The sequence below is a fragment of the Pongo pygmaeus genome, chromosome 21, assembly GCF_028885625.2.
Source record: "Pongo pygmaeus isolate AG05252 chromosome 21, NHGRI_mPonPyg2-v2.0_pri, whole genome shotgun sequence".
Lineage (NCBI taxonomy): Eukaryota > Metazoa > Chordata > Mammalia > Primates > Hominidae > Pongo > Pongo pygmaeus.
The window spans coordinates 47,260,897-47,286,851 of record NC_072394.2 but is presented as its reverse complement, the minus strand read 5'-3'; the positions used below and the strand labels follow the sequence as shown (position 1 = coordinate 47,286,851).

General features: G+C 52.1%; 2 protein-coding genes across 3 annotated transcripts in view; one reads left to right on the top strand and one right to left on the bottom strand.

The window, feature by feature from the left end:
• The window catches only part of RIMS4 (regulating synaptic membrane exocytosis 4), a 59,090-nt gene extending 52,024 nt beyond the window's left edge, over positions 1–7,066 (top strand). For both annotated transcript variants that reach the window (XM_054468074.1, XM_054468073.1), the window contains exons 3-6: positions 681–793; positions 1,094–1,195; positions 1,827–1,966; positions 2,511–7,066. In XM_054468074.1, coding sequence (XP_054324049.1) covers positions 681–793; positions 1,094–1,195; positions 1,827–1,966; positions 2,511–2,729 — 574 coding nt within the window. In that variant the 3' untranslated portion in view covers positions 2,730–7,066. The remainder of the gene's footprint in view (positions 1–680; positions 794–1,093; positions 1,196–1,826; positions 1,967–2,510) is intronic.
• Positions 7,067–7,932: 866 nt separating this feature from the next.
• KCNK15 (potassium two pore domain channel subfamily K member 15) lies at positions 7,933–12,923 on the bottom strand. The gene is given in 4 exon segments (XM_054468075.2): positions 7,933–8,063; positions 8,066–8,560; positions 8,563–8,640; positions 12,579–12,923. Coding segments are annotated over 4 exon segments (987 nt in total). The 5' UTR covers positions 12,862–12,923.
• Positions 12,924–25,955: the final 13,032 nt, after the last annotated feature.

The window sequence follows — 25,955 nt, the reverse complement described above, 5'->3', positions numbered from 1 at the left end:
CTACATAGCACCAGAAGCTCCAGTCCTGCATCTCAGGCTCAAGTCTGGTTGGAAAGAGAGCGTCTCACTCCCCATAGTTCAAACAAAGCTTCCAGGCCTGATTCTTGTTGGCTGAACCGGGCTACATGCCTGTCTCTGAGCTGATCACTGGCCAAGAGGAAGGGATGCCCTGATTGGCCAGGCTGAGCTGGAGGCCCAGTCTCAGGAGCTGCTCCCTCCACCCCACTGTGATCATGTGCCATGGGGAGGGGGCTCCGTAAAGACAATTTGAGATCTTGTTACCAGAGGAAGGGGAAGTGGATATTAGGTAGCCAAGCAGCCGCAAGAAATGCACCCCTCAGAGTCTAGAGCCGTTTGCAGTGCAGCTCACACTTTCACGTGCAAGGGCATCATCTGGGGCTCACATTAAAATTCAGATTCTGATTCAGCAGCTGGGGGTGGAGTGGGCTGCAGTTCTATGTATCTAATTAGTTCCCAGGTGATGCTGATGCTGCTGGTCTCTGAACCACACTTTGAGTATCAAGGCACTAAACTACATGAGCCAGATACTGGGTAAACCTTATCTCCATCCCAAGAGGGAAATATCAGCATATCCATTTCATGGAGGTTGACTTCTTGAGTCCAGAGTTGTCGGTAAACCACTGGGAATGTGTGCTTTGTCTCATCTTTTCCTCTTGCAGCCTTAACTATGGAGGAGTTTGCCTGGCGTCGGACGCCCAGTTCAGTGACTTCCTGGGAAGCATGGGGCCGGCACAGTTTGTGGGTCGCCAGACCCTGGCCACCACACCCATGGGTGAGTGCCCCAAGGGTGGTTTCAAATGGACTAGCGGAGGTGGGTGTCACACCAGAAGCTCAGCGTCTCTCCCTCCTTCCCCTTTGCCTGTTGATCCATCGTCTGCTCATGCCACCTAGCGCCCAGGGCACACTCTCAAGCCCTCAGCAGAGCCTAGGCACTTGGTGGGAGTTGGTTCTGGTCTTATTCTGGGCTGGGAGCAGGGGAAGGGGGTTTTAGCCCTAAGTAAAGGAGAAGAGCTGAGTCCCAGCTTGAGCTTCTGAACCATTTCCCAGTCTCATCTCTTGGTGCCTCTTCCAGGGGATGTGGAGATTGGTCTTCAGGAGCGGAATGGTCAGCTGGAAGTGGACATTATCCAGGCTCGGGGACTGACAGCCAAGCCAGGCTCCAAGACACTGCCAGGTCTGGGGCCTACCTTCCCCTGCAAGGTGGGGGTGGAGGTCAGGGAGGATATCCTGATGGGTACCGAGGGCCTTGAAGAGAGAAAATTGGGCCCAACTGTGGGGACCCCCTGTCCCAACTCTAATGTCTTATGTGGAACTGGTAGTTTAGGGTTTGTTTGAAGAGCCAGTTGAGATTGTCTGTTGACCTTGTTCCTCTCCTCCACTGGACTGAGCTCCTGGAAGGCAGGGACCATCTTTCCAGCTTATCATTATACCCCAGTGCCTAGCAGGGTTCTTGGCATGCAGTAGGCGCTCAGGCGTGGTGAGTGAGTGGGTCAGCAGATAGATGCGTAAGCCAGGGAGGGGTGGGCACATTATGGACTGAGAGAGGAAACAGGTTAGCACAGAGGGAGCAAAGGAAGAGTGGAGACAGTGAGGACCACCAGAGGAGGTGGGGCAGGCTGCACCCAAGCCCAGCTGTACCTGCCGCCCCCAAATGCCCACCCCCCATGTGTCCTGGTGTGTCCTCCCCAGACCCCATGGGGGCACACATATCTCCAGCAGAGGGTGGGCAGCCTCCCTCTGTTGCACCCTTTGCCCACCATTTGAGGGCCAAACTAGAACTCACCCCTGCTGGCCTCTGTCCCCAGCGGCCTACATCAAGGCCTACCTGCTAGAGAATGGCATCTGCATTGCCAAGAAGAAGACCAAAGTCGCTCGCAAGTCGCTGGACCCACTGTATAACCAGGTGCTGCTGTTTCCCGAGAGTCCCCAGGGCAAAGTCCTCCAGGTGAGGGGCATTGGTGCGCTCACGTGTGTGTGTGCATGAGCACACATGCACAGTACCAGAATGAGAGGAGGGCACCCCTGGCGGGGGGTGTCTCTGGAGGGCCTTGCCTGGAGGAAATAGGTGAGGCCCTCAGTTCACTGTGGCTGAACTGAGCTCCACAACTTACTGTGCAACTTTGAACAGGTTCCCTTCTGACCCTCAGTTTCTTCATCCGTAAAGTGGGGACCCTAATAGTACCTACCTGGTAACATTCTGATGCCAGTGGAATGTGTGCTGTGTGCAGGAAAAGTATTTGCAGTTTTGCCTACAGCGAGTGTTCTACCCATTACCATCATCACCGTCACCATTACCATCAACAACCTCTGGAGGCCAGGGGCTTGGTGTGGTGCCCAGTGATAAGAAAGGCCTGTTGAGGAATTGCAGTTTTAAGGAGGTAGAAATCACAGGACTGAGATGGATTGGGCATGGGGGTGACCCAGGTTCTGCTTCTGGGCCTGTGAGTGGCACTGGCAGGATTTGAACCACTGTGTCTCTTGCCCTGCAGGTGATCGTGTGGGGGAACTACGGGCGGATGGAGCGGAAGCAGTTCATGGGTGTGGCTCGCGTGCTGCTGGAGGAGCTGGACTTGACCACCCTGGCCGTGGGCTGGTACAAGCTCTTCCCCACCTCCTCCATGGTGGATCCAGCCACAGGCCCCCTGCTCCGGCAGGCATCCCAGTTGTCCCTCGAGAGCACCGTGGGGCCCTGTGGAGAGCGATCTTAGTGCTGGGATGGGGAGGGGCTCCCCAAGATGGCCTGGAGATCACCCAGCCCTGACCTGGGACCCCAGGCCCAGGGGCACATTGAACAGGAGGACGGGGCTCTCCCCCACAGTGGGGAAGCAGAACGGGGAGACCTGCCCCCCTTGGGCCCCTCCTCACCCCTTCTTTGCCTCCTACCCCCTGAGACCTCCCCTCTCCCAACGGGATTGGCTACACTTTTGACTTGGCCGGTTCTTGACCTGGTGGATGTGGCTGCAGTCCAGAGAAAGGAAAGATTGAGGTGGCAGAGCAGACCACTCTCCCTTCCCAAACTCTGTCCAACTTGTCCCCCTTTTTGCCTCCTTGGAAGCTCGCTGCCCAGAGCCAAGTCCAGAACCCAGCCGGCCATCTCCATGGTGCCAATTACCAGCAAGTGTCTTTCCTGCGGCACCGGGTTCAGGCAGCTACTCCTGCCCCAGAGATGAAGGGGCAGCTTTGCAAGGATCCGGAGCCAGCTCCCAGGGGCCCAGAGCCCCCCACTTGAAGAGGAGCTTGAGCTTCCCTCTGCCTGCCCGTGGAAGGAGCTTTGCCGCAGCCTGTCCGAGTCCATCCGTCCGTCCCCTCCTGCCTGCCCCTCTTCTGGTGGCTCTAGGAATTGGGGTTCAGCAGGGACCAAAAGAAAGGAGGAGGTGCTGGGGGCCTCGCACAGACCCCCAGATGCCTCACTCCATGGGATTGCAACAAGCTAGTTTAGGAACCGCTGGCGGACTAGAAAGAATGTTGTCGTCTGTGTTCTGGTGGAGGAGCTGTGGAACCTGAGTTTCCGGAACCCCAACCCTAGAGAGCATTTGGGGGTGCTGTATTGGAGGGGGAGGCTAAGGAAAGTTGGGATTGGGACTGCTGGTGCCAAGATAAGGGTTTCTCAAATTGGAGAACCCCTCATTGTTGCATGAGGTCAATGGTCATCTTGTCTACCCCCCCTGCCTCCAGGCCAGGGGGCTGGGGAGGCAAATAGAGCCCCCCTATTTTAGTCTTTTTAAAAAAACATCCTATACTAAGGGCAGAACCCACTGCCCCGGCCTCAGTTACCTTGGCTGAAGGAAAGATGGTGGTAGGAGAGAAAAGTGAAGAGGCGTGAGTGTAAGAACTGGGAGATTCCTTTTCCAGCAGGCCTGGGTAGCTGCCTCCCCAGCCCAGCCCTCCCTGGGGCCTGCGGGAGCCCTTTTGCATGCCAGGGAGGGTGGAGGCCGGCCCCTCTTTATAGAAGCACATTTCTGCCACCTCCCCTGGGAGGCACCCAGAAGCCTGCCACTCTTTACCTAGTCCCTGCTGTGTAGGGCGTAGTCCAGGTTAGCTAGGTAGAGTTAGTGCTCCAAGCCCTGGGGCCTGTTCTTAGCTCATGCATAGTCCTTACAGAGTCCCAGGACCGGGGGTGGAGAGGAGCCTCAAGTACATTCTGGGAGACCACTCTCTCTTCGCTGGCCTGGGCCTAGATGGGGCAGCCTGGCTCACAGGAGGCCAGCCCCTCCTCCTCCGCCCCCTTCCTTCCCTTGTCCCCCGTAGGGTTATAGCTGGAGCTGCCTGTTATACTCGGCTGTTCTGATTTATTATTCTTGGTACTGACTTTCTTTATGAGGCACTCCTAAGGGTTGAAGGACCTTGGCAGACGGGGCCTGGTCTCCATTAGAGGGTGTTGTTTTCCCTTGAGGACACCCAGGCTGCCTTTGGTCCCACCCTGTTCCCGGTCCCGGTCCCAGTCCCACCAGGCAACTCCTTCCACCTGGAAATTCTTCCCTTCCCTTAGCCTGTGGAAGCCCTGGGTATCCTTTAAAGTTCTGGTCGATGTGTATCACCTCCACAGAGCTGCTTACCCTGCACTGGGAAGGGGAGATGGAGACGCCCCCTTTACCCAGGAGGTCTTCAGAGCTTCCTGGGACCATGGTGGGTGGAATCCCAAGGCTGGGGGCGGAAGGAGCAGGGCTCTGGAGGGACTCGCATTCAAGGCACAGAATTGGCCCCTTGCCTGTTTGTTTTTCTAACCAGTGTGATTTCTCTGCTGTTTGTTTATTATTCACCATTGGAATATTTTGAGCCAGGAGAGCGCCTTCTCTCTCCAGCCATCACCGCTGTGGTTGTTCAGGGGTAGCTTTTCAAAAACAGGGCAGAGCCTGGCTGTCCCAACCAGAGGGAGCAGGGGCTTGGCCCTGACAGCCTGAGCCCTTCCCCTGGTGTCTGCACAGCCTTTATAAAGAGAGAGAGAGAGCTCCGAAGCAATAACAACACCTGGGGGTGGTCAGTGAGGGCCCCCTCAATGATTTTCTTGTTTGTTCTGTGAAATCCCGCTCACCTCCTGGAGGGGTGGAGCAGCTGGGGGCTGGAGCCCTGTTTCTTTGTATCATCGTGAGCATGTGCCCCTTCCCAGGGGCTGTGACCATTGGGTGTGGGAACTACGGTCTGTCCTCACCAAGGGATGGGGTTTTGGGGAGGGGAGTGACATTTTCATCATTAGCTTCGGAGAAGCTTCAAGCCCATCCTGTCCCCGCTACTGCCTGGCCCCTTGCTGACTCAGGCTGCACTGTTTGAAGAGGAGCAGAGAGGCTGGCACAGGGGGCCATTGGGGGGCTGGGGTCTCCAGGGGGTGACTATTTTCAATCTCTGGGCCAAGATCACACGCAGGATACCACGGGAAGGAGCCATCTCCACTCTCCTTCTCCAGAACCCCCTTTGCATAGCAAAGGGGAAGGGCCTTTGGGACCATTAGTCCATTTCCATTTTACAGACAAGGAAATCAAGAGCCAGCTTGGGGGAAAAGCCACCCCTGGAGTCACCTGTGTGTTCAGTGGCACCCCCAGCCTGGGTCCCCTCCTCCCAACAGAGGCTGAGCCGGAGCCAGGGCAGTATGAGGTGGGGCTGCCACTGCCCATACCTCATCCTCCCTTCTTTCTTTGAAGCCTAATGGCCCCCAAAAGATGGGCAGGACAAGCTGTAGCCCATCTGAGAGGTTGGGAAACTGAGGCCCAGAAACAGGAAGTGACTCACACAAGACCCCTCAGCAAGGGCGCAAAGGGGGAAGAACTAGGGGCTCCATTGTTCTTCAGGCGACAGGAGACCGTTGCTCCGGTGCATGTCTGCTGGGACAAGGATTCCCGGCCTTGAAGACCTGGGCTGCACAGCCCTCCTGGGCTCCACCTCTATAAACCAGTGACTTCTCTGGGCCTGGGTCTTGGGGAGAGGATTGCCAGGGAGACTCAGCTCTCCTGGGGGGCTGGCCCAGCTGACTGAGGGTACACAGGATTGGGTCTAGACCTTGATGCCTGGGTGGAGGGCCCTTGTAAGGGGCCATAGCCTCTTCATGACCAACTGGAGGGAGAGTTAGGAAACACCAGCTCCTGGTTGGGGCAGTGAGGGAATGGGAGCAGCTGTGGGCGCCTCATTTCAGGCAAGTCCTCCCCAAACCTTCAGATGCAGTGAGACCTGGCCTTCCTGTTGTGCTTTTCAGACTTTGTTTTCAGAATGCTTTTACCTCGAGTGTGCCCTTCGGCCCTCACAAGAGCCCCTGGGGAGTAGGTGGTGGCCTGTGCCGTCATCCCCATTTCAAAGCGGGGAGCTGAGGTCCTGGGAGAGGAAAGTGCTCGCCTAAGGTCCCACTGTGTTAGTGGGTGGGCAGGACTGGAACTCGGTTCTCCAACAGCCCAGAGCTCACTCTTTTACACCCAGAGGTGAAGCAGGTGGCTTAGGGGGTGGTTATGTACTTCACAAGCCAATTCCCTTCAGCCAAGAGCTCCTGGGTGCATTTCCGTGTCAGAAACAGTACCGAGTCCCACCCCCTCTGGAGGCACAGCTGTTGCGTCAGGCAAGGTCACCTGCATTTATTTATTGAGCAGCAGCGCTGTGTCAGGCCCGGGGACCGAGCCCCTCTCCCTGTTCCCCCGTGGTGTCTCCGAGGTCCTCTGGGAGGGCCCCACATCTGGAGCAGCACCTCAGAGTGGACAGAAAGCATTAGCGTCCACGAGCTCACCCAACGCCGAGCCTGTGAGGTGGGCTGATGGTGCCCGTCTAACCCAGCGCTTCAGTGAGGTCAGAGTGGAGCCGAACCCAGGGCTGTGGGCATCACCTCTGGAGCCCTTTCACTCTATGACTGCTTCCTGGGCAGGTGGTGGGAAGGCAGGAGCCCGGGTCCTTAGGCTGGGGGCCTCTCTCCATCCACCCACCTTTCCCTCATTCCCTCTCTTGGAGCAGGAGCCACCCAGGCCTTTAGGGAGGGAGGGTTTCTGGGGCCCTTGGGTTGGAGTGGGGTCGCGTTGCATTGTGTTCATGACCATGTAGCTCATGTTGAAATTAAAGTTTTTGGCTTTTCTAACCTGGCTCGTTCATGCTTTGTGTTGAGACAGCCCTATCTGGGAAGCCAGGGAAAGTGGCTGAGGGCCACAGGGTGCCAGGATGCCACACCTCGGGCTTTGTCTCTGCCCCCTTATGGTGCAGGGGCCTGTTCCAGAAAGTCCTGCCAGAGATGCATAAGAGGGAGCAGGGTTCTGGATGAACCCAGTCATTCTACAAATGTGGAAACTGAGGCCCTGGGAGAGGATGCGATTCTCCAAGGCCTCCCTCATCCTGAAGTGGGGCTGGCCAGGGACAAAGAGCATCAGCCGTCTGGGGGAAAGAGGCCATCATTCACACATGGGCTGATTCCACTCTCTACACTGGGCAGAGAATGAGATCGTTTAGCGCAGAGATTGACCCACTTGTTCACACTGGACTGTACACGGTCCCATTTGGTCCACCTTTGTTCCCCATGCTTCTCGTAGTGTGAGCATCTGACCTCACTAATTGCAGCGAAGATTCCAGTGTTGAAAATTGCACATTTCAACCGTTACTCAGAAAACCAGCCTCTTCACAACAGAAGAATTGCTCTGGAGGGTCGGCTCTGACGTGGACCTGTGCAGAGCCTCTCCTAGGTGCTGATGTGGCCACGCCCTCATACAATTTGGACTACAAGGAACTTGCTCGTACAGGGTGACCCTGGAGCCTGGTTTGTGCTTATGATGTGACTGTAATATATTTTTGGAGAGGAGGGAGGGGACTTAGCCACAGACAGTAATGAGAAACTTCTCGTGGCAGAAGACCACCTAGAGGCCCCTCACCCGTCTCCAATCCCTGGGGAGGGTGCCCTGATAGCTGAAGCCAGACCCTCCCATTCCAGATTCGACCCTGGCCTGGGTGGGGTTGTCAGATGGACTTCCGCCGGGCCCCAAGCCTGGGTGCCTGACCGCCACGCACGACCCCCGGGCTCGAGGGGGGCGAGAAGCCCAGGTTGTCGCGGGCGCACCTCTCCAGCTTGTGCACGTGGCAGGAGACAGGGCGGAGCCCACGGAGCAGGTCGGGCGGCGGGGCAGCCAGAAGCCACGGCTCTCGGGCGCCCCCGGGCGGCGCGGGCTGGGGCGGCGGGCAGCGCGCTCCGGCCGGTCGGCGCTGGCAGCAAGGAAGCGCAGGACCACGAGGTTGAGGAAGGCACCAATGACCGTGAGCCCCAGGAGGATGTAGAGGAAGCTGAAGGCCACACAGGGGAGCTTCCTCTGCAGCGCCGCGCTGCTCTGCAGTGCCACGAAGTCGCCGAAGCCGATGGTGGTGAGGGTGATGAAGCAGTAGTAGTAGGCGTGGAAGAAGGTCCAGCCCTCGAAGTGTGCGAAGGCGACGGCCCCGAGGGCCAGGGTGGCGGTGCACGCCAGCAGCCCGGCCACCACCAGGTTCTCCGTGGACACGCGTGGCCGCTGCAGGCCCAGGCAGCGCTTGGCCGCCAACAGGAGGCGCCACACCAGCGCGTTCAGCCGTTCGCCCAGGCTCTGGAAAGTGACAGCGTCAGCGGGATGCCCAGGAGAGCGTAGAACATGCAGAAGACCTTGCCGGAGTCCGTACCCGGCGCGGCGTGGCCGTACCCTATGCAGGGAGAGCGGAGGGGAGGACCGTGAGCGTCCAGCTCCAGCTGACGACAGTCCCGCCCGCAGCCTGCCTGCCCGGCGTGTCCCTCCCCGTCCCCGGGGCTGGAAGGGCATCTCCAAATACTAGTCCTAACTAGGTCATTCATCACCCCAAACTGCAGACAACCCAAGTGTCCCTCGACTGGGGAATGGATAAACAACCTGTGGGGCATCCAAACACTGCAATTCTTTTCAGCAACTGAATGAACTCCTGTAACTTGCGGCAACCAAGGATGGATCTCAAATGTCTAAGCTGAGTAGAGGAAGACGAGCTCGAAAGCCTACAGACCGCATGGTTCCCTATAAATGACATTCTGGAAATGACAAAACTGTGGCGACAGAGAACAGATCTGTGGTTGGTTGCCAGTAGCTGGGGTTGGGGGCAGGCTTAACTACAGAAAGCATGGTGGAATTTTGGGGGTTGATGGCAATGTTCTGTCTTGACCGTGGCTGCAGTTACATGGCAGGTATTCATCTGTCAGGAGTGTACACAGGAAAATGGTGAGTTCTACTGTATGCAAATTATGCCTTGATGAAAAAAAAAGCAAAACTCTCCCCACTTTCCAGCTACACCCCGAGCTGCTTCCCCAGTCAGCATGTCCTCTCCACATGCCTTTTCTCCTGACTGCCTCCCCCTCCACTGCTCAGCCTGCCTGCACTAAACACCTTTTGGTTCTGATTGTCTGGTGTGGCGATTCTTACTGGGTCCCTTCAACTACTATAGGGAATCTAAACACGACTGGGCAATCTTGAGTCCTGGAACACTGTGCCATTGCAGGGGAATGAATGGGTATCTCATTGTGTGTCTTTTCCTGGAAAGAGGAGCAGTTGCTTTCATGGTATTCTCAAAGGAGCCTGTACCCCAGGAAGAGTCAGGAGGCCAAGAAGAATGTGCCTCCTCTAACAGATTGGCCCTACCTGCCAAAAAGTAAAAAATACAAATCCTTTGACCAAGGTAGTTCCACAGTTAGGAAGTTAGCCCTTCAATATACACACATGAGCAAAAATATGTGTACACTTGGGTCATATTGCAGCATTGTCAGTCATAGTGAAAATGAGAAACAATGTAAGTGTCCATCCAAAGGGGCCTGGTTAAATAAATTATAGTGCCATCCAAACCCCATACTACACAGTAGCAGTCCTCAATCGAGAGTGGTTTAGCCCTTGAGGGGACATTTGGCAACATCTGGAGACATTCTGGTTGTCACAAATGGGGGTGAGGAGTGGGGATGGCTGTGTGCTACTGGCATCTAGAGAGTAGAGGCCAGGGACACTGCTAAACATCTTACAATGCACAGGACAGTCCCCACAGCCCCAAATGTCAGTAGTTCCAAGGCTGAGAAACCCTACAAACAAGATGACGCAGCTCTTTAGAGACTGACATAAAAACATCAACACATATTCTATAAGTGAAAAAAGAGACAAAACTGTGTGTATAATGTCTATACAACGTGTGTGTGTTTTAAAGGAATATATAGGCAGAGAATATATCTAGAAGGACACATAAGAAACTGGCAACTGTATTTGACCCAGGAAGAGGAATTTATGAGCTGAGAGACAGGGTGGGAGGGAGAATTCCTTTTCATTCCATACCCTTTTGTGCCCTGTGAAGTGTGTACTGTGTGCATATATAACTTATTCAGAATATCAGCACTACATACATTTAAAGGCCTGTGGCTCCACTTCCACATTTCTGTTGCATAGCCCTATCACTTTGCCTCTCTGTTATTTTTGGGAGAAAGGGGGCCTGCTCATCACTAGACTTTGAGCTCTTTGAGGGCAGGGATGATGGTGGTGTAGTCCCCATCACCAAGGTCCTGCACGGAGCCTGACATAGACTAGAAGCTCAATGAAAGTTTATTGAATCAAACCAAGTTGAAGGGGGTGCTGGTGAGAAACAGAGGAGTCTCTTTAGGAATAAAAGGCTTCCAGCTGTTTGGGACTGTGCCAGGTTTTGGCAGAGAGTGAAATGAATAATGATAATAACTAATAATGACAGTAACTAACCCATGTATGTACTCTGCATGGATTATCAGATTTAACCCTCCCAATGACTATATGACATGTTGTTATTCCCATTTTATAGATAAGAAAACTAGGTTCAGAGGGACAAAACTGCCCAAAGGCCACAGGCCTGAGCTATTTACCAGCACCCTCCACAGGCCTGAGCTATTAACCAGCACCCTCCACGGGCCTGAGCTATTAACCAGCACCCTCCACGGGTCTGAACTATTAACCAGCACCCTCCATTGCTTCAGTGCCTCTCTCCCATCCAAGCAAAGCCCAAATTCCTGGGGCCTGACACCTGGCTCTCTGCAAGGCTGGCTTAAGCGGACTAGACCACAGAGGATGGTGGTGCCCCCAAGTGGCCAGAAAAGGCAAAATTCCTCCTGTTTCCACTTGAGTCTCTTACATCAGCCTCCCAGATGTAACTTCTTTACTTCTTTACTCAGAGGTAAAGAACCAGGATAAGAGGCCAAAACCACCTGGCAAGCCTCCAAAGAATGTAGATAAAGGCAGAGATAACAAGTTGATGGCATCCCAGACCAGTGGGCACAGTAACCAGGAGGGTCTCAGGCTGTACCGAGATAGGAAGCAGGGGTGTCCATGTGGACAGGAGGGGGCAAAAGAGCTGAATAAGAGCTGGAGCCACGTTGGCACGTAATGAATTATTACTAATGAATAGTGCCTACTTGGCCTCAGGCACTGTGCCAAGCATGTTACATGCTTGACCTCACTGAAACCTGGCAGCCACCCAGTGTGGTAGGAACAATTGCATTTTGCCTTTGAGGAAACCAGGGCTTGGACAGGTAGAATCAATTGCCAGAGAAGGCAGGTGGCAATAGAGATGAGAACAGAACTCCAGTCTCTGTGATTCCAGAACTCATACTTTTTTAACTCCACTGCAAAAACCACAGCTCATATTCACTTGCAAGAGCATTATGGGGAAACTTTCTCCAAGGCACTGGCTTTCGGACTGGTGATCCAAGCCCCAGGGGGGTGCCGGGACGCTCACAGCTGGAGCCTGGGGAGTGGCCGGCACCAAGCCTGGAGCCCTGCAGAGCCCACTTCTCTCCTTCCTGTTCCCCCAGGCTTAGGCTCAGCAGGTACCAGCCAGATGGTAGTCATGGCAACAGCTAGTGGTCCAGATGCTCCAAAGGAACTGCTCTGCATCCCCGAGGGCAGAGTCGAGAGCCTGTGGTTATCAGTCATTCCTTTAACAAGTATTTATTGCTCATCTACTGCATGCTAGGCACGGGTCATACAGCAGTCCCTAAGACAGACTGGGTCCCCATTCTCATGGGGTAACAATAACAATTGCAATAATAAAAAATTGATCTTTTCTTTGTAGTGCACTGTATGTGTCATGTTTTAGCACAGGCCTTGTCTGTGCATAGTCTGTCTCCTGAATAATAACTCTCACCACAGCCCTGAGATAAGGCCGATTAGCGACACTATTTTACGGAAGAGAAAACTCTGGCTCAGAGAGGTTGAGCAACTCGTCTAAGGTCACGCAGCAAGTGTGATGCAACTAGGCAAGGAAAAGCAACTCCAGCCACTTGGTCTCCCAGCCCCGCTTCATCTATCTCCAAGCCCCTTGGACGTTTTCTGAGCCCTCCTGGGTCAGCCTTTTGGCAAACTCGATTTACTGATTTCTGCCGTGCCTGCCTGCGTGGGCTGACAGCTCCATTCAGCAGAGGGAGGCAAAGGAGAAGAGGGAGACAAGGGAGGCGAAGGAGACGAGGGAGGGGAAGGAGATGAGGGAGGCTCGGTGAGCCGAAATGACCGGTCCAAAGTAGCTCAGCTGGGCGGGGGCAGAGGTGGGACCGAAACCCAGAGGCGCCCCGGGACTGCTGGGGCTGGAGCGGGCGCGGAGGGAGGCTCCGGGCGGCTCACCGATGGTAGTGATGACGGTGATGGCGAAGTAGAAGGAGCCGGGGAACTTCCACTGGCGGCCGGCGCGGTGGGGCTCAGCCTGGCGCGCCAGGCGCTCCAGCTCGCTGTAGTCCTCGGCCGAGAAGCCGAACTTCCTCCGGAGAGCGCCCCGCTTCTGGACCAGCAGTCGCTAGCGGCCGCTTTCCGCCTCGGACTCGAGCGCGTCGAAGACAGCAGCGCCCACCAGCAGGTAACACAGGGTGCACAGGACCAGCCCGGCGGCGCGCACGCTCGGCCTCCGCATGGCGCCCCGGCCCCGGTACCCGCCGCGGTCCCAACCTGCTCCGTGTGCCCGGACCGCGCGCTCCGCCGCTTCCAGCCCCGGCCCCACGCGGCAGGGTTGTGACGGGCGAGGCGGGGCGACTACCGGGAACCTGGAGGCTGGGATTGCCACGGGTGGAGGCCGGAAGAGCCGCTCGCCTGTCCGCCTCCCACTCGCCTGCCCGGGGTTCATGTGTCTGTGAATAGTGAGATCTGAAGCAAAGGCCCAAACCCCGGGCCTGCAGAAGTCCTGTTCCCGCCACTAACTCATGTTGTGACCTCATGCCAGTCTCTTTCTTCCTTCCTTCCTTCCTTCCTTCCTCCCTCCGCTCTCTTCCTCCCTTCCTCCCTTCCTCCCTCCCTCCTTTCCTTCCTTCCTCCCTTCCCTCCCTTCCACCCTTCCTTTCATTCTTTCTCCCTCCCTCCCTCCCTTCTTCCCTCCCATCCTTCCTTCCTCCCTCCCTTCCTTCTTCCCTCCCTCCCTTCCTTCCCTCCTTTCCTCCCTTCCTTTCATTCCTTTCTTCCTTCCCTTCCTTCCTCCCTTCCTTTCATCTCTTCTTCCCTTCCTTCTCTCCTTCCTTCCTCCCTCCCTTCCCTCCCTTCCTCCCTTCCTTCCCTCCCTTCCTTCCTCCCTTTCTTTCATCTCTTCTTCCCTTCCTTCTCTCCCTCCTTCCTTCCTTCCTCCCTTCCTTTCATTCCTTCTTCCCTTCCTTCTCTCCTTCCTTCCTTCCTTCTTTCATTCAGTCAGTCAATCCTCTGACAAATATTTACCAAGCACCTACTGGTGCAAACAACATTCCTGTTGTAAGTAAAAGTGATATCCCAGTGAGGAGGGCCAGCTAACAAACAAAAAACTAATTTAAGACAAGAGTGATAAAGAAGGAAAAGGGATAGTTTCTTGGGGAAGGTGAACCCCACCATCTAAGGTGGTGCTTAAAAACAGAACTGAGCATGACTTAGCCGCCAGAATAGCAGAGAAGCCAGTGTCGCTGGAGCCCAGAGAATTGGGGTGCAGATACTTTGGGGGAGCAGAAGGAAGACAAAGAAGCAACTTCACACAGGGTCTTACAAGCCCTTATGTGGGTTTGTTGAAAGCCATGGAAAGGCTGTATTACAAACACAGGCACACAAACACACACACAAACACACACGCAACACCACCACAACGATCTGATTCATATTTTTTAAAGAGCCCCTGGCTGTCATGGGGAAAAGGGATGGTGGCTAGGAGTGGAGGCCAGTTCGAAGGCTAGTGTAGTCCAAATGTGTGAAGATGGAGAGAAATGAGGGGATCCGGGATGCACCAGGGAGGTGGAGTTGGGCACGCAGCTGGCCACATTGCCCAGCCTTTCTTGCACTTAGTGGGGTCTATGTGACCAAGCTTTAGCTCATGGAACATGGGCAGAAGTGACATATGCCACTTCCAGGCCTGGCCCATAAAACCCTGCGCTACACGTGCTCCATCTCTTTCCCCTACCGGAAGGCTGAATGCAGAGAACTAAAGTCTTTAGAAGAGAGGGAGCCCACAAAGTGGGAAAAACCTGGGGCTGAATGACACATTGCAAGGTCGTGCCCCAACCCCCAATCAGGAGCCCCAGTTTTGAGCTTCTGTTGTATTAAGTCGCTGACGTATGTTAAGCCCCTGAGGCCCAGCCTGCCGCCTATGTCCCAGAGGAGGACATACTTCTATATGGAAGCCTCTAGAAGGGAACTCAGTCCTGCCAATACCTTGATTTGAGCCCAGTGAGACCTGTGTAGCCCTCCACCCTACAGAACTAGAAGATAATACATTTGTGTTAAGCCACTAAGTTTGTAATAACTTATTGCAGTGGCAACAGGGAACTAATACAGTGGGTGTGAGGATTAAATGAACCAGTAGATGTGGAGCCGGAGAGCTGAGCTTGGCCCTGAGGATTTGTCTAGAAGTGTGAGCCACTGTTCCAGATATCCCAAGTGAGCAGATGCCCGGGCCTGTAGGGATGTCCAACCCAGTGCCTGTCCATTTCAGTTCCCAGGCAGAATTGGGCCCCAGTACCTGGTAGAGAGGGCCTGGACCCCTTCTTCTCCCGAGAAGTAGGATGAAGCTCAGTGGGCCAGAAGCAGGGTGCTGGTGCCACTACCTCAGCCTGATTTTTAGCAACAGCATCAGTAAGTTTAATACTCCGATTTCTGCTCAGACTTCAGAGGAGCAGAAATCTGGGCTAAAGTCTCAGAGTTGGAGTGAGTGGGGCTCCAAGGACCCACAGCCCAACAAGAGCCCGAAAAGAGTTTGTGGAGACAGTGGGATGCGGGGAATGGCCTGATCTTAGGGGAAGGGCAGGGCCCACTCAGGGGAGAGTTAATGAGGTCCTGGTTGTGGACACAGCTGGAGTCAATAAGACCTGAGTTTGAATTCCAGCTCCTCCACTTCCTAGCTGGGTGTATTAGTCTGTTGTCACACCGCCATGAAGAACTACCTGAGACTGGGTAATTTATGAAGGAAAGAGGTTTCATTGACTCACAGTTCCACATGCCTGAGGAGGCCTCAGGAAACTTACAATCATGGCAGAGACCAAAGGGAAGCAAACTATGTCTTACATAGCAGCGGGAGAGAGAGAGAGGAGGGGGACTGCCAAACACTTTTAAATCATCAGATCTCGTGAGAACTCACTCACCATCACGAGAACAGCATGGGGAAAACCGCCTCCATGATTCAATCACTTCCCACCAAGTGCTTCCTTCAACACGCGGGGATGACCATTGGAGATGCAATTTGGGTGGGAACACAGAGCCAAACAATACCACTGGGTGTCCATAAACAGAACACTTGTACTTCCCTGTGCCTTGGTTTTCTCATCTGAGAAACAGGGGTAGTAATGACGCTCACCCCATAGGGCCATGTAGAGGATTATAGAAGCTGTTTTGTGTCACTATCCAGGTGCCCCTTAGCCAGTAGCTGCTTCTCCTTTTTCACAACTGTCTGTGTGCAGATGTCGAAAATTCTTTTTCCAGAAGCAGGGGCAGGGCCAAACACTCTGCCTGTGCTAGGCATAGTCACAGACATCACTCACGGGACTCTCACCTTACAGTCCAGGACACAGGCACTTAACCTGCCAAGAGATACTTAACCTGCCAAGTCCTCCCAGCCAGGCTGTGGCTGAGCCAGGATTGAACTCAGGGCTGTCTGGTTCCCCAGGTCATGATCCTTGTCAGGCCAGATGCTGCTGGCTTTATCCCCCTCCCATCGCCTCTCTGGTTCTCACTTGCCTTGTCTCTGGGATGGGGCCGAGGATCCGTGGCTGGCTGTGCTTGCCCACTGTTGTGAGGGCCCCATGATGCGCAGCTGAGAGGCGCTTGGTCAGGTGTGCCCACTGGGGGTGGATGTTACTGGGGCCATGGGGGAGCTGTCTGGCCCCGTCAGGCAGATGACTCTGCCCTGTGCTTGGCATTTTTGGTTCAGTGGCTCTATTTTAAGCCAGAGGAGGTTAGACTTTGTGTATGTGTGTTTCTCAGGTTGGAAAGCTGTCAGCTGAGCAGTCACCAAAAACAGCAACACCCGAGGCACCTCCCCCTTCAGCTTACCTCCCTCTGCCTCCTCCCCTCCTTCCTCCTTTGGAGACCTGAGGGAACCCAGTGATTTTCCTCTGTCCCATCGCCCCAGAGGCACACCCGCATCCCTCAGCGGGGCCTTGGATTTTCTTCTTTCAGAGCTCCAAGGTTGTCAGCTTTGAGGATGACAAAAAAGGCAATCCCAGTCCCAGGCTGGGTGCTGGGCATGCTTCTAAGCACTTAGGAGTCTAGATCCTTCTGAAGCCTTTGTGAGCCAGGCAAGCCATTCCCATCTCAGGGAGCGGAAACTGAGACTCAGAAGGAGAGAGAGAGACTCACCTAAGGCCACACAGGGTAGGGCAGTGGCAAGGAAGAACATGAGTGTCAGAGTTAGCCAGACCTTGATTCTGTCTTGGGCAAGTAACTTCACCTCTCTGAGCCTCAGTTTCCTTGTCTGTGACCTGGGGCTAGGAATGTCTGCCTGACAGTGTTCCCATGAGGATTAAATGGGGTGTATGAAGAACTGCTCAGCACAGAGTATGCCCAGCAAATGTTAGTACTGTCCTCCACCCACTTAATTTCTTCTTTGCCCTTTTCCACACTGCCTATTCCCCAGGGCTACTGGGATCTTAAGGGATTGATTTTTAATTGTTAGACTATAGCCCAGTAATTTTCCGGAAAGCCAGAAGTCCTGGCACGTTCCCCAATAAGATCTCTCTCTTGTCCCTCTCCTGAAAGAATGGATTACTTTAACCTCAGGGGACAGTAGGTGCCAGCTCCTTAGAAGTGGCCGCTGTGGCTTTTCGGTAGCCTGACTATCATTTAGGGATCTGGGTTACAAGAAATTAAAAGCTGTCTCTTGCTAATTTAAGCAACGTTACTGGTAGGAATTTGGGGTCTCTCATAATTTTCTGGGCACTGAAAGACAAAACGTATGGTTTGGGGTACCCAGAGAGATGGAATCTTGAGTATCACCAGAAAAACACATAGCCACACCCAGTGGGGGAAACCATTGCCCCCAGGCCGATGAGGATATTATTTGGGGGACAAATGACAACTGTCTGAACAAGACTCTGTCTCTGATGGGTTTTAGGCAGGGCTGCTCAGAGAATTCCTAACATCTGTTTGTGACCATTTCGTTGGAGCCATTGAGAGTTTGTTCTTCATCCTCATGAGGATCCATATCTCTGAGTTAATGGAGTTATTAAAACCCTTACTCTGGGCCAGGTGCGGTGGCTCATGCCTGTAATCCCAGCACTTTGGGAGGCTGAGGTGGGTAGATCTCTTGAACCCAGGAGTTCAAGACCAGCTTGGGTCACATGATGAAACCTTGTCTCTACAAGAAATTCAAAAAAATTAGCTGGGCATGGTGGTGCACACCTGTAGTCCCAGCTCCTCGGGAGGCTGAGGTGGGAGGATCGCTTGAGCCTGGGAGGTCGAGGCTTCAGTGAGCCGTGATCACATCACTTGAGCCTGGGGAGTTTGGTCCATCAGCCACTGCACTTCAGCCTGGGTGACAGAGTGAGACCCTGCCTCAACAAACAAACAAAACAAAAAACCTTTACTGTGGTTTGTTTTAAATTTGAAAATCTAAGTGATAGGAGTATAGAGGTTTGCTAAACCATTCTCTCTACTTTCATGTATATTTGAGAATTTTCACAATAAAACCCTTTTTTTTTTTTTTTTTGAGATGGAGTTTTGTTCTTGTTGCCCAGGCTGGAGTGCAATGGCACGATCTCGGCTCACTGTAACCCCCGCCTCCTGGATTCAAGCGATTCTCCTGCCTCAGCCTCCCGAGTAGCTGGGACTACAGGCACACACCACCATGCACAGCTAATTTTTTTGTACTGTGAGTAGAGATGGGGTTTCCCCATGTTGGCCAGGCTGATCTCAAACACCTGACCTAGGTGATCCACCCTCCTTGGCCTCCCAAAGTGCTGGGATTACAGGTGTGAGCCACTGTGCCTGGCCAATAAAACACTTTTTAAAAGAATATTTTCTCTCTGTCCATCCCACCCTATTTTTTCCCCTGCTATTTATTTGGTCTGAGTGGGAGGTGACTCTGAGAGTTAGAGTAAATAAGAACATTGATTGAGTAGTTAGTATGATCCAAGCACAAAGCAGGCCTCACTTCATTTAATCCTCAGAACAACAGTAGGCATTGTTAATTCCACCCTATAGATGAGGAAATTGAGGCTCAGAAGGATGCAGAGATTTTTTTTCAAAGTCACAGTTCCAAGGAGAGGGGGAGCCAGCTGCTGAGCTCTTGCTCTTGACGGCAGCCTTTCCCTGCCAGTGAGGACCTCAGCACGGCGCTGTTACAGGTGGCAGTTGCTGCCATATGGCAATTTGAGCCCAGCTGCTACAGACAGAGGCCTGTCCCTTTTCCTCCGCCAAGGACCACCCCTCCCTTTCCCAGTCAGCATAATATGTTGGAATCAAGAGCTGTCTGTCTGAATCAACGGAGGCAGGACTTGCATTTCAGAAGACATCATGGGCTAGAAAGCGTCAAGGCAAAGAAATAAAGAGCCTGAGATGTGAAGAAATACATGTGCTAATGTTAGTGTAACACAGAGCTTCCCTATCCAATGCTTTAGCCAGTAATCATATGTGGCCGTTTATAGTTAAATTAATTAAAATTGAATTAAGTTGAAATTTCAAGCCAGGTGCCATGGTGTGAGCCTATTGTCCCAGATACTTGAGAGTCTGAGGCAGGAGGATTGCTTGATTCAAATACAGGCTGTCTGGTTCCAGAAACCTGCCCTTAACATTTATTCATAATCTTCGCTTTATGTAGGCTAAGGAGGCTTTTGAGGGAAGGAAAGCTGGTATAACGTCCTGAAGAAAGTCCTGCAGGGGCTGGGCACAGTGGCTCATACCTGTAATTCCTCTCAAAGTGCTGGGATTGCAGGCATGAGCCACCATCCCTGGCCAATTCTGGTTTCTTTAAAGTGGGGCAAGGACCTGCAGACATTTGTATGGCAACTGGAGTACAGAACCCCTCTAGATTCTTGTGGGTTTTTTTTTTTCCTAGATGTTTTGTAGTTGTTTCTTCCACACCTAGTTTGACAGTATTCTTTTTAGCAACCAGTCTTTATTCAGTTTTCAGAAAAACAAATCTCTTCCTTTTGCACTCATATTACATCAGTTTATGAAATATCTAATTCAGTTACATTGTTACAATATTAAGTGTGCTTTGTGCAAACTGATTTGGGAACAGACCCAGCAGACTGTTGGCAAGCATGCTCTTCTATGGCCAAGAGCCAAAGGGGACCAGGGGCCTAGGGAATGGCTTACTAGCCATAAGCATTCAGTATGCCTGGGGCAGTAGCGTTGCATTCAGAGAGCATGGAGAGTGCTGGTTAGCCTGGCAAGCTGGTTAAACAGATTAGTAAAGAGGACTTTGTGCACTAACTCTGGAAAAGACTCCATAGTGTGGAATTGTCTCTGGAAGACATATGCCCCACTGGAGACTACATTTCCCAGCATCCTTGGCATCTAGGTATGACCATGTGACTAGTCTCCACCAATGGAATGTGAGCAGGAGTGGTAAGTGTCACTTCCAGGCAGGGCCTTGAGGAAGCAGGTGAGCTTCTCCATCCCTGTCTGTCTAGATGCAGAGAACCCAAAGCCCTGCAGGATGGCAAAGCTGCAACATGGAAGTCACCTGGATCACCATGTAAAGGAAATCTGCTCTCTAACCAGGAACAAACACCTGCCTTGCAATATTAGGTAAGAGATAAACTGCTATTGTGTTAAGCCACTAGATCTTGGGGGCTGTTCGCTATAGCAACTAGCATTACCCTATTTAATACACTTCCCATATAGGGCTGTCATGAGGATTAAGTTAAATGACACACATATAAGAGACTCTTAAATGAGACTTTTCCTATTGTCTCAGATTTACAGCTAAAGCCCCAAAGCCAAGGACGGACAAGAGGTGTCAAATTCCACCATATCATGCCTGCAGGACTTTTTTTTTTTTTTTTTTTTGGAGACAGAGGTCTCACTCTGTCACCCAGGCTGGAGTGCGGTGGTGCGATCTTGGCTCTGCAACCTCTGCCTCCTGGGCTCAAGCTATCCTCCCACCTCAGCCCCCCAAGTAGCTGGGACTACAGGCACAAGCCACCACACCTGGCTAATTTTTGTATTTTTTGTAGAGATGGGGTTTCGCCATGTTGCCCAGGCTGGTCTCGAACTCCTAAGCTCAAGCAATCCAACTGCCTCAGCCTCCCAAAGTGCTGGAATTACAGGCGAGAGTCACTGTGCCCACCCCCTGCAAGACTTTCTTCAGGACGTGGAAGAGGCCATTGCTGGGCTCTCTCTGGTCCTCCAAAGGCCAGAGCCCACATTCCAGTTGGGGACAGGGCTGCTTTCCAAACTAGGATGGGATAATTTTTTAAATCCCTGCGCTGGGAGACAAGAGGCCTGGTTCTCAAATGGACTCTGCCCCGGACTTGCTAAATGACCACAGGAAAAACACTGTTCTACATGGACCCCATTGTGGCCCACCTATACATGGTAGAGGAGTAAGCAAGAGAAACACAGAAACACCCTCTAAGGGCTTTGCTGAGGGCGCATTAACCTCAGGAAACAGAGCCCTGAAGATGTTGTGAGTCCTATTCTCTCAGGGCCACGGAACCTTCCCCCCACCTCCTCTCTCCTACTGCCAAGCTTGATCCCCAGGGCTCTGAGCCACACATTCCAAGGTAGAGCTAGAGCCACACGAGTCCCCATAACCTGCATTTGTACCCTTCTTTACCTGCAAGGTGTGAGTGTTCACCTAGAGCCAGGAAAACAGCACAAGAGGTACCCACCAATGAGGAGTGGGTGTCTGGGCTGTTTCCAGACCCCATGGCAACTACATTTCTGAGCCAGGCCTGTGTTCAAGGGACTCAGGCAAGTAGTTGAGATAATAATAATGTTAACGTTTGAAAAGATTGTAGCAGAGTGGAATATTCTCCACCTTCCAGCTCCTTCCTAGTGCTTGGTGCATGTGCATATCTCCTTCCGGAATCCTGGTCAATACTAAGGTAAGATAAAAAAACTGGGGGTTTGGGATAAGCAGGAAAAAAGAAGCAAACTCTCTTAGTGGTGGAACTTACTGAAGTTAAGCTTCGAGTCTGTATTGGTCAGGACTCTTGGTTGCAAGTGACAGAATCCCAACTCTGTTTGTGTGGTTAAAAGGTTAAGCTGCTGTAACGAAGATGCCCAGCAGTGCAGTGACTTAAAGAAGACAAAAGTTTACTTCTTTTTCAACTGCGCTGCCAAGTTGTCAAGGCAGCTATGATCCAGGGGGCCACTCAGAGACCCAGGTTTCTTCATAGTGCACTCCATCATTCCTTAGGACAATGGTTTCCAGGGTGGTCCTTGGACCGGCAGCTTCAGCAGCACCTGGGAACTTGTTAGAAATGCCAATTCTCCAGCCCTATCCTGGGCCTAGTGAATCAGGAACTTTAGGTGTGGGGCCCAGCCATCTGTGTCTTTACAGGCTCTCCGAGTGATTCTGCAAGTTTGAGAATCACTGCACTGCCCCAGGATACTGTTCCTGTCTGCACAGTGGAAGCTGGGGCACAGAGGGTTGCAGCCAATGGGAAGGGGAAAGAACTCATGAAGCAGGCACACAAACTTGTAAGGCTCAGGTCAGGAAGTGGCACATGTCACTTCCGTTCATATTTTATTGGTAAAGATTGAGTCACATGGCCACACGTAGCTGCAAAGGAGACTGGGAAATGTAGTCTAGGCATGTGCTCAGATAGAAGGGAAATCATCTGAGTAGGAGAAAGAGGCAGTGGAAAGCTCTGTGAACTCAGCATTCTGGTCAGTAGGACAGTATAAAATTTGAGATCATTTGTTTTATGACTTTGAGCCATGACTATCTGTCCCATGGTAAAATTCCTATACTAGAGAAAGAAGACTCATAGAAGGTAGTTTATCCACATTCTTGTCTAACACAGACATTTAACATTTTTTTATTGTGAAACATTTAAGACATTGTGGCAAAGACTGATGGATGTTTGTGATAGCACATGAAATGTAGATAGACTACATTTCCCAGCCTCCCTTGCAGTTGGGTGTGGCCATGTGACTGAGTTTTAACCAATGAGACAAGAGCAGAAGTTCTGTGTGCCTGGCTCTGGCTCTCCATGAACTGATTGTCTGGGCTTCCTCCCTGACCTAGTCAGGCCTTACTGGATGCAGATGAATGGGAGAAGGAGAGAGGAAGGAGGAGCCCTAGACGAAGGATCCTGAGTCCCTGGATCACCATGTGGGGGAGCCCACCAAGCAGAAGCACCCATTGGGAATGTTATGTAACACAAATAGACTTTGCTTTGGCTAGTAAGCATTTTGGCAGTGACGTTCCAATGGCGCTGGTGGTAGTGGAAGTGGATGCAGGTGATAAAGGGGTACATTGTCTGTAGAGAATTTTAAAACAGTAATGAAAAGGTCTAAAAGTCAATCTGCTTTTTATTATCACCACATGCCAGCAATTCTAAACATTGCCAGTGTTAAAATATTCCTTCTCACCAGGGAGAAAACTCCCACTGTTAGAGGCGTTTGAACCAGAGCGATTCCATCTTGAATAGGGGCTAGTAAAATGAGGCTGAGACCTGCTGGGCTTCATTCTCAGATGGTTAAGGCATTCTAAATCACAGGATGAGATAGGATGTTGGCACAAGATACAGGTCATAAAGACCTTGCTGATAAAACAGGTTGCAATAAAGAAGCTGGCTAAACCCCGCCAAAATCAAAATGGCCTCAAGAGTGACCGCTGGTGGTCCTCACTGCTACACTCTCACCAGTGCCATGACAGTTTACAAATGCCATGGCAGCATCAGGAAGTTATCCTATATGGTCTAAAAAGGGGAGGCATGAATAATCCACCCCTTGTTTAGCATATCATCAAGAAATAACCATAAAAATAGGCAACCAGCAGCCCTCGGGGCTGCTCTGTCTATGGAGCATTATTCCTTTACTTTCTTAATAAATTCACTTTCACTTTATGGACCCGCCCCGAGTTCTTTCTTACGCGAGTTCCAAGAACCCTCTCTTGGGGTCTGGATTGGGACCCCCTTCCTGTAACACCACCACCTCCCCTGGTCCCTTGGTATGCCACTGGATTTCGGGTTTATTTATTACTAGGATCTGGTTTACCCTAGCTAATAAAGACAGGCATAAAGGTATAAATAGCAATGACGAACATCCATATGTACAACATGTTTTTTAAGGAAAAAACAGTACAAATATGACTGTTGACATGAACATTTAAAATAAATTTAGATTTATTCTGGCAACTGCAGTCTGATACTTAAGCAATCTTCCTGACGTGGGGAAAAGACTCAGGGAGACTTTGCATTGCACAGATGCCACATCAGCCATCTGGAGTAGGCAGCGCGGCACCAGGTTCTGCCACCAGGTTCTGATTTAGCCGACTTCTTTATTGCAACCTGTCTTACCACAAGGTCTTTGTGATCTGTATCTTGTGCTGACCGCCTGTCTCATCCTGTGACAGAATCCTGTGACTTAGAGCAGCCGTTCTTTATTCCTTTACTTTCTTAATAAACTCACTTTCACTTTATGGACTCGCCCTGAGTTATTTCTTATACGAGCTCCAAGAACCCTCTCTTGGGGTCTGGATTGGGACCCGATCCAGAACATAAAGATCATCAGCCATCTGGAGTAAGCGGTGATACCACCAGGTTCTCAAACTCTGGGATTTAGTCAGATGGCCACAGCGCAGGGGTCAAGAGAGGAAGGCAGGGGAGTGGGACTGCAGTGAGATGTCTCAGAGACTGAGAGAGGCAGGGGGGTTAGTGGACCTGGAGGGCGTGTCCTTGAGGTGAGTGGTGGTGAGGGGGTTGAGAGGGTAGAGGGAGTCAAGTCAGTCACCTGTGTCCCACCCCTGCTGGCTTCAGGGCGGGAGAGAAGCTGCTGAAGAGGTTCACGTTAGGTTATTGGCCATCTAACAGAGACTGGATGAAAAGACCTGGCCCAGCGAAGACATTAAAACCTTTTTCATGAAAGCCAGTGGTGAGGGGACATTGGGCAGTGAAGGTGTGACCAGAAAGGGGTCCTGATCCAGACCCCAAGAGAGTGTTCTTGGATCTCCTGCAAGAAAGAATTTGAGGCAAGTCCACAAAGAGAAAGCAAGTTTATTAAGAAAGTAAAGGAATAAAGAATGGCTACTCCATAGACAGAACAGCCCTCAGGGCTGCTGGTTGCCCATTTTTAAGGTTATTTCTTGATGACATGCTAAACAAGAGGTGGATTATTCATGTGTCCCCTTTTTAGACCATAGAGGGTAATTTCCTGACGCTGGCATGGCATTTGTAAACTCTCATGGTGCTGGTAGGAGTGTGGCAGTGAGGACGACCAGAGGTCACTCTCGTCGCCATCTTGGTTTTGGTGGGTTTTGGCTAGTTTCTGCAGCCTGTTTTATCAACAGGGTCTTTATGACCTGTATCTTGTGCCGACCTCCCATCTCATCCTGTGACTTAGAATGCCTGATCGTCTGGGAATGCAGCCCAGTAGGTCTCAGCCTTATTTTACCCAGCCCCTACTCAAAATGGAGTTGCTCTGGTCTAACGCCTCTGACAAAGGCGCCATGGATAAAGACCAGGCCAGTGTGATGGGGCCACTTGCAACCAAGTTTGTCAGCCAACCTGGAGGTGACAAAGAGGACTTGGCCCCTACTTCTGCCCTTGGGTTCTCCCTGATGTCACAATTCATGTCAGTGGAAGTGAAAAAAGATGAATTCTTGAGAATCAGATGGCTGAGAATGCACGTCAGACCCTAGACCACATTTTAGCCACGGAGAGGCAGGTGGCCTTTTCTTTAGCACATGACACATGGTGGCCATTGGTCGCTTCCCCTTTCCTAGGCAGAAAGTCGAGGGGTACCTCCCAGGGAGGCTTTTGGAGTTGCCCCTTGAAGACAGCCTCCTCCTGGCAGGTGACCTCTCGGCTGTTCATGCGTGGAAATGCCACAAGGAGGCAGCAGCACATCACTGCTGTCCTCCCCCGAGCTGGAGCTGTGTCTGATTTTAACGAGATGGGAGGTTTGTTAAAATAGATTTCTGGGCCCTACTCCCAGAGCTTCTGTAGGTCTGGGATGGGGCATTTCTAACAAGTCTCCAGGTGATGGCCGCTGCCTCTGATCAGGTACAATGGATCTATCTGTTAGAAGTCAGGATAGTGATTATCTTGTGGTGGTGAAGAGAGGGAGTCCAAGGTGGATTTTGGAGGTGCAGGCAATGCATGGTCCTGCTGTTGACCCAGGTACTGATTACATGGGTGTGCTCATTGTGAAAACTGGACCAACTGAACACTTTTATTTGTATACTTTTTTTTTTTTTTTTAAGACAGGGTCTCATTCTTGTCACCCAGGCTAGAGTGCAGTGATGCAATCTCGGCTCACTGAAACCTCCGCCTCCTGGGCTCAAGCCATCCTCCCACCTCAGCCTCCTGTGTAGCTTGGACTACGGGCATGTGCCACCATGCCCGGCTGATTTTTGTATTTTTTGTAGAGGGGGTTTCACTACGTTACCCA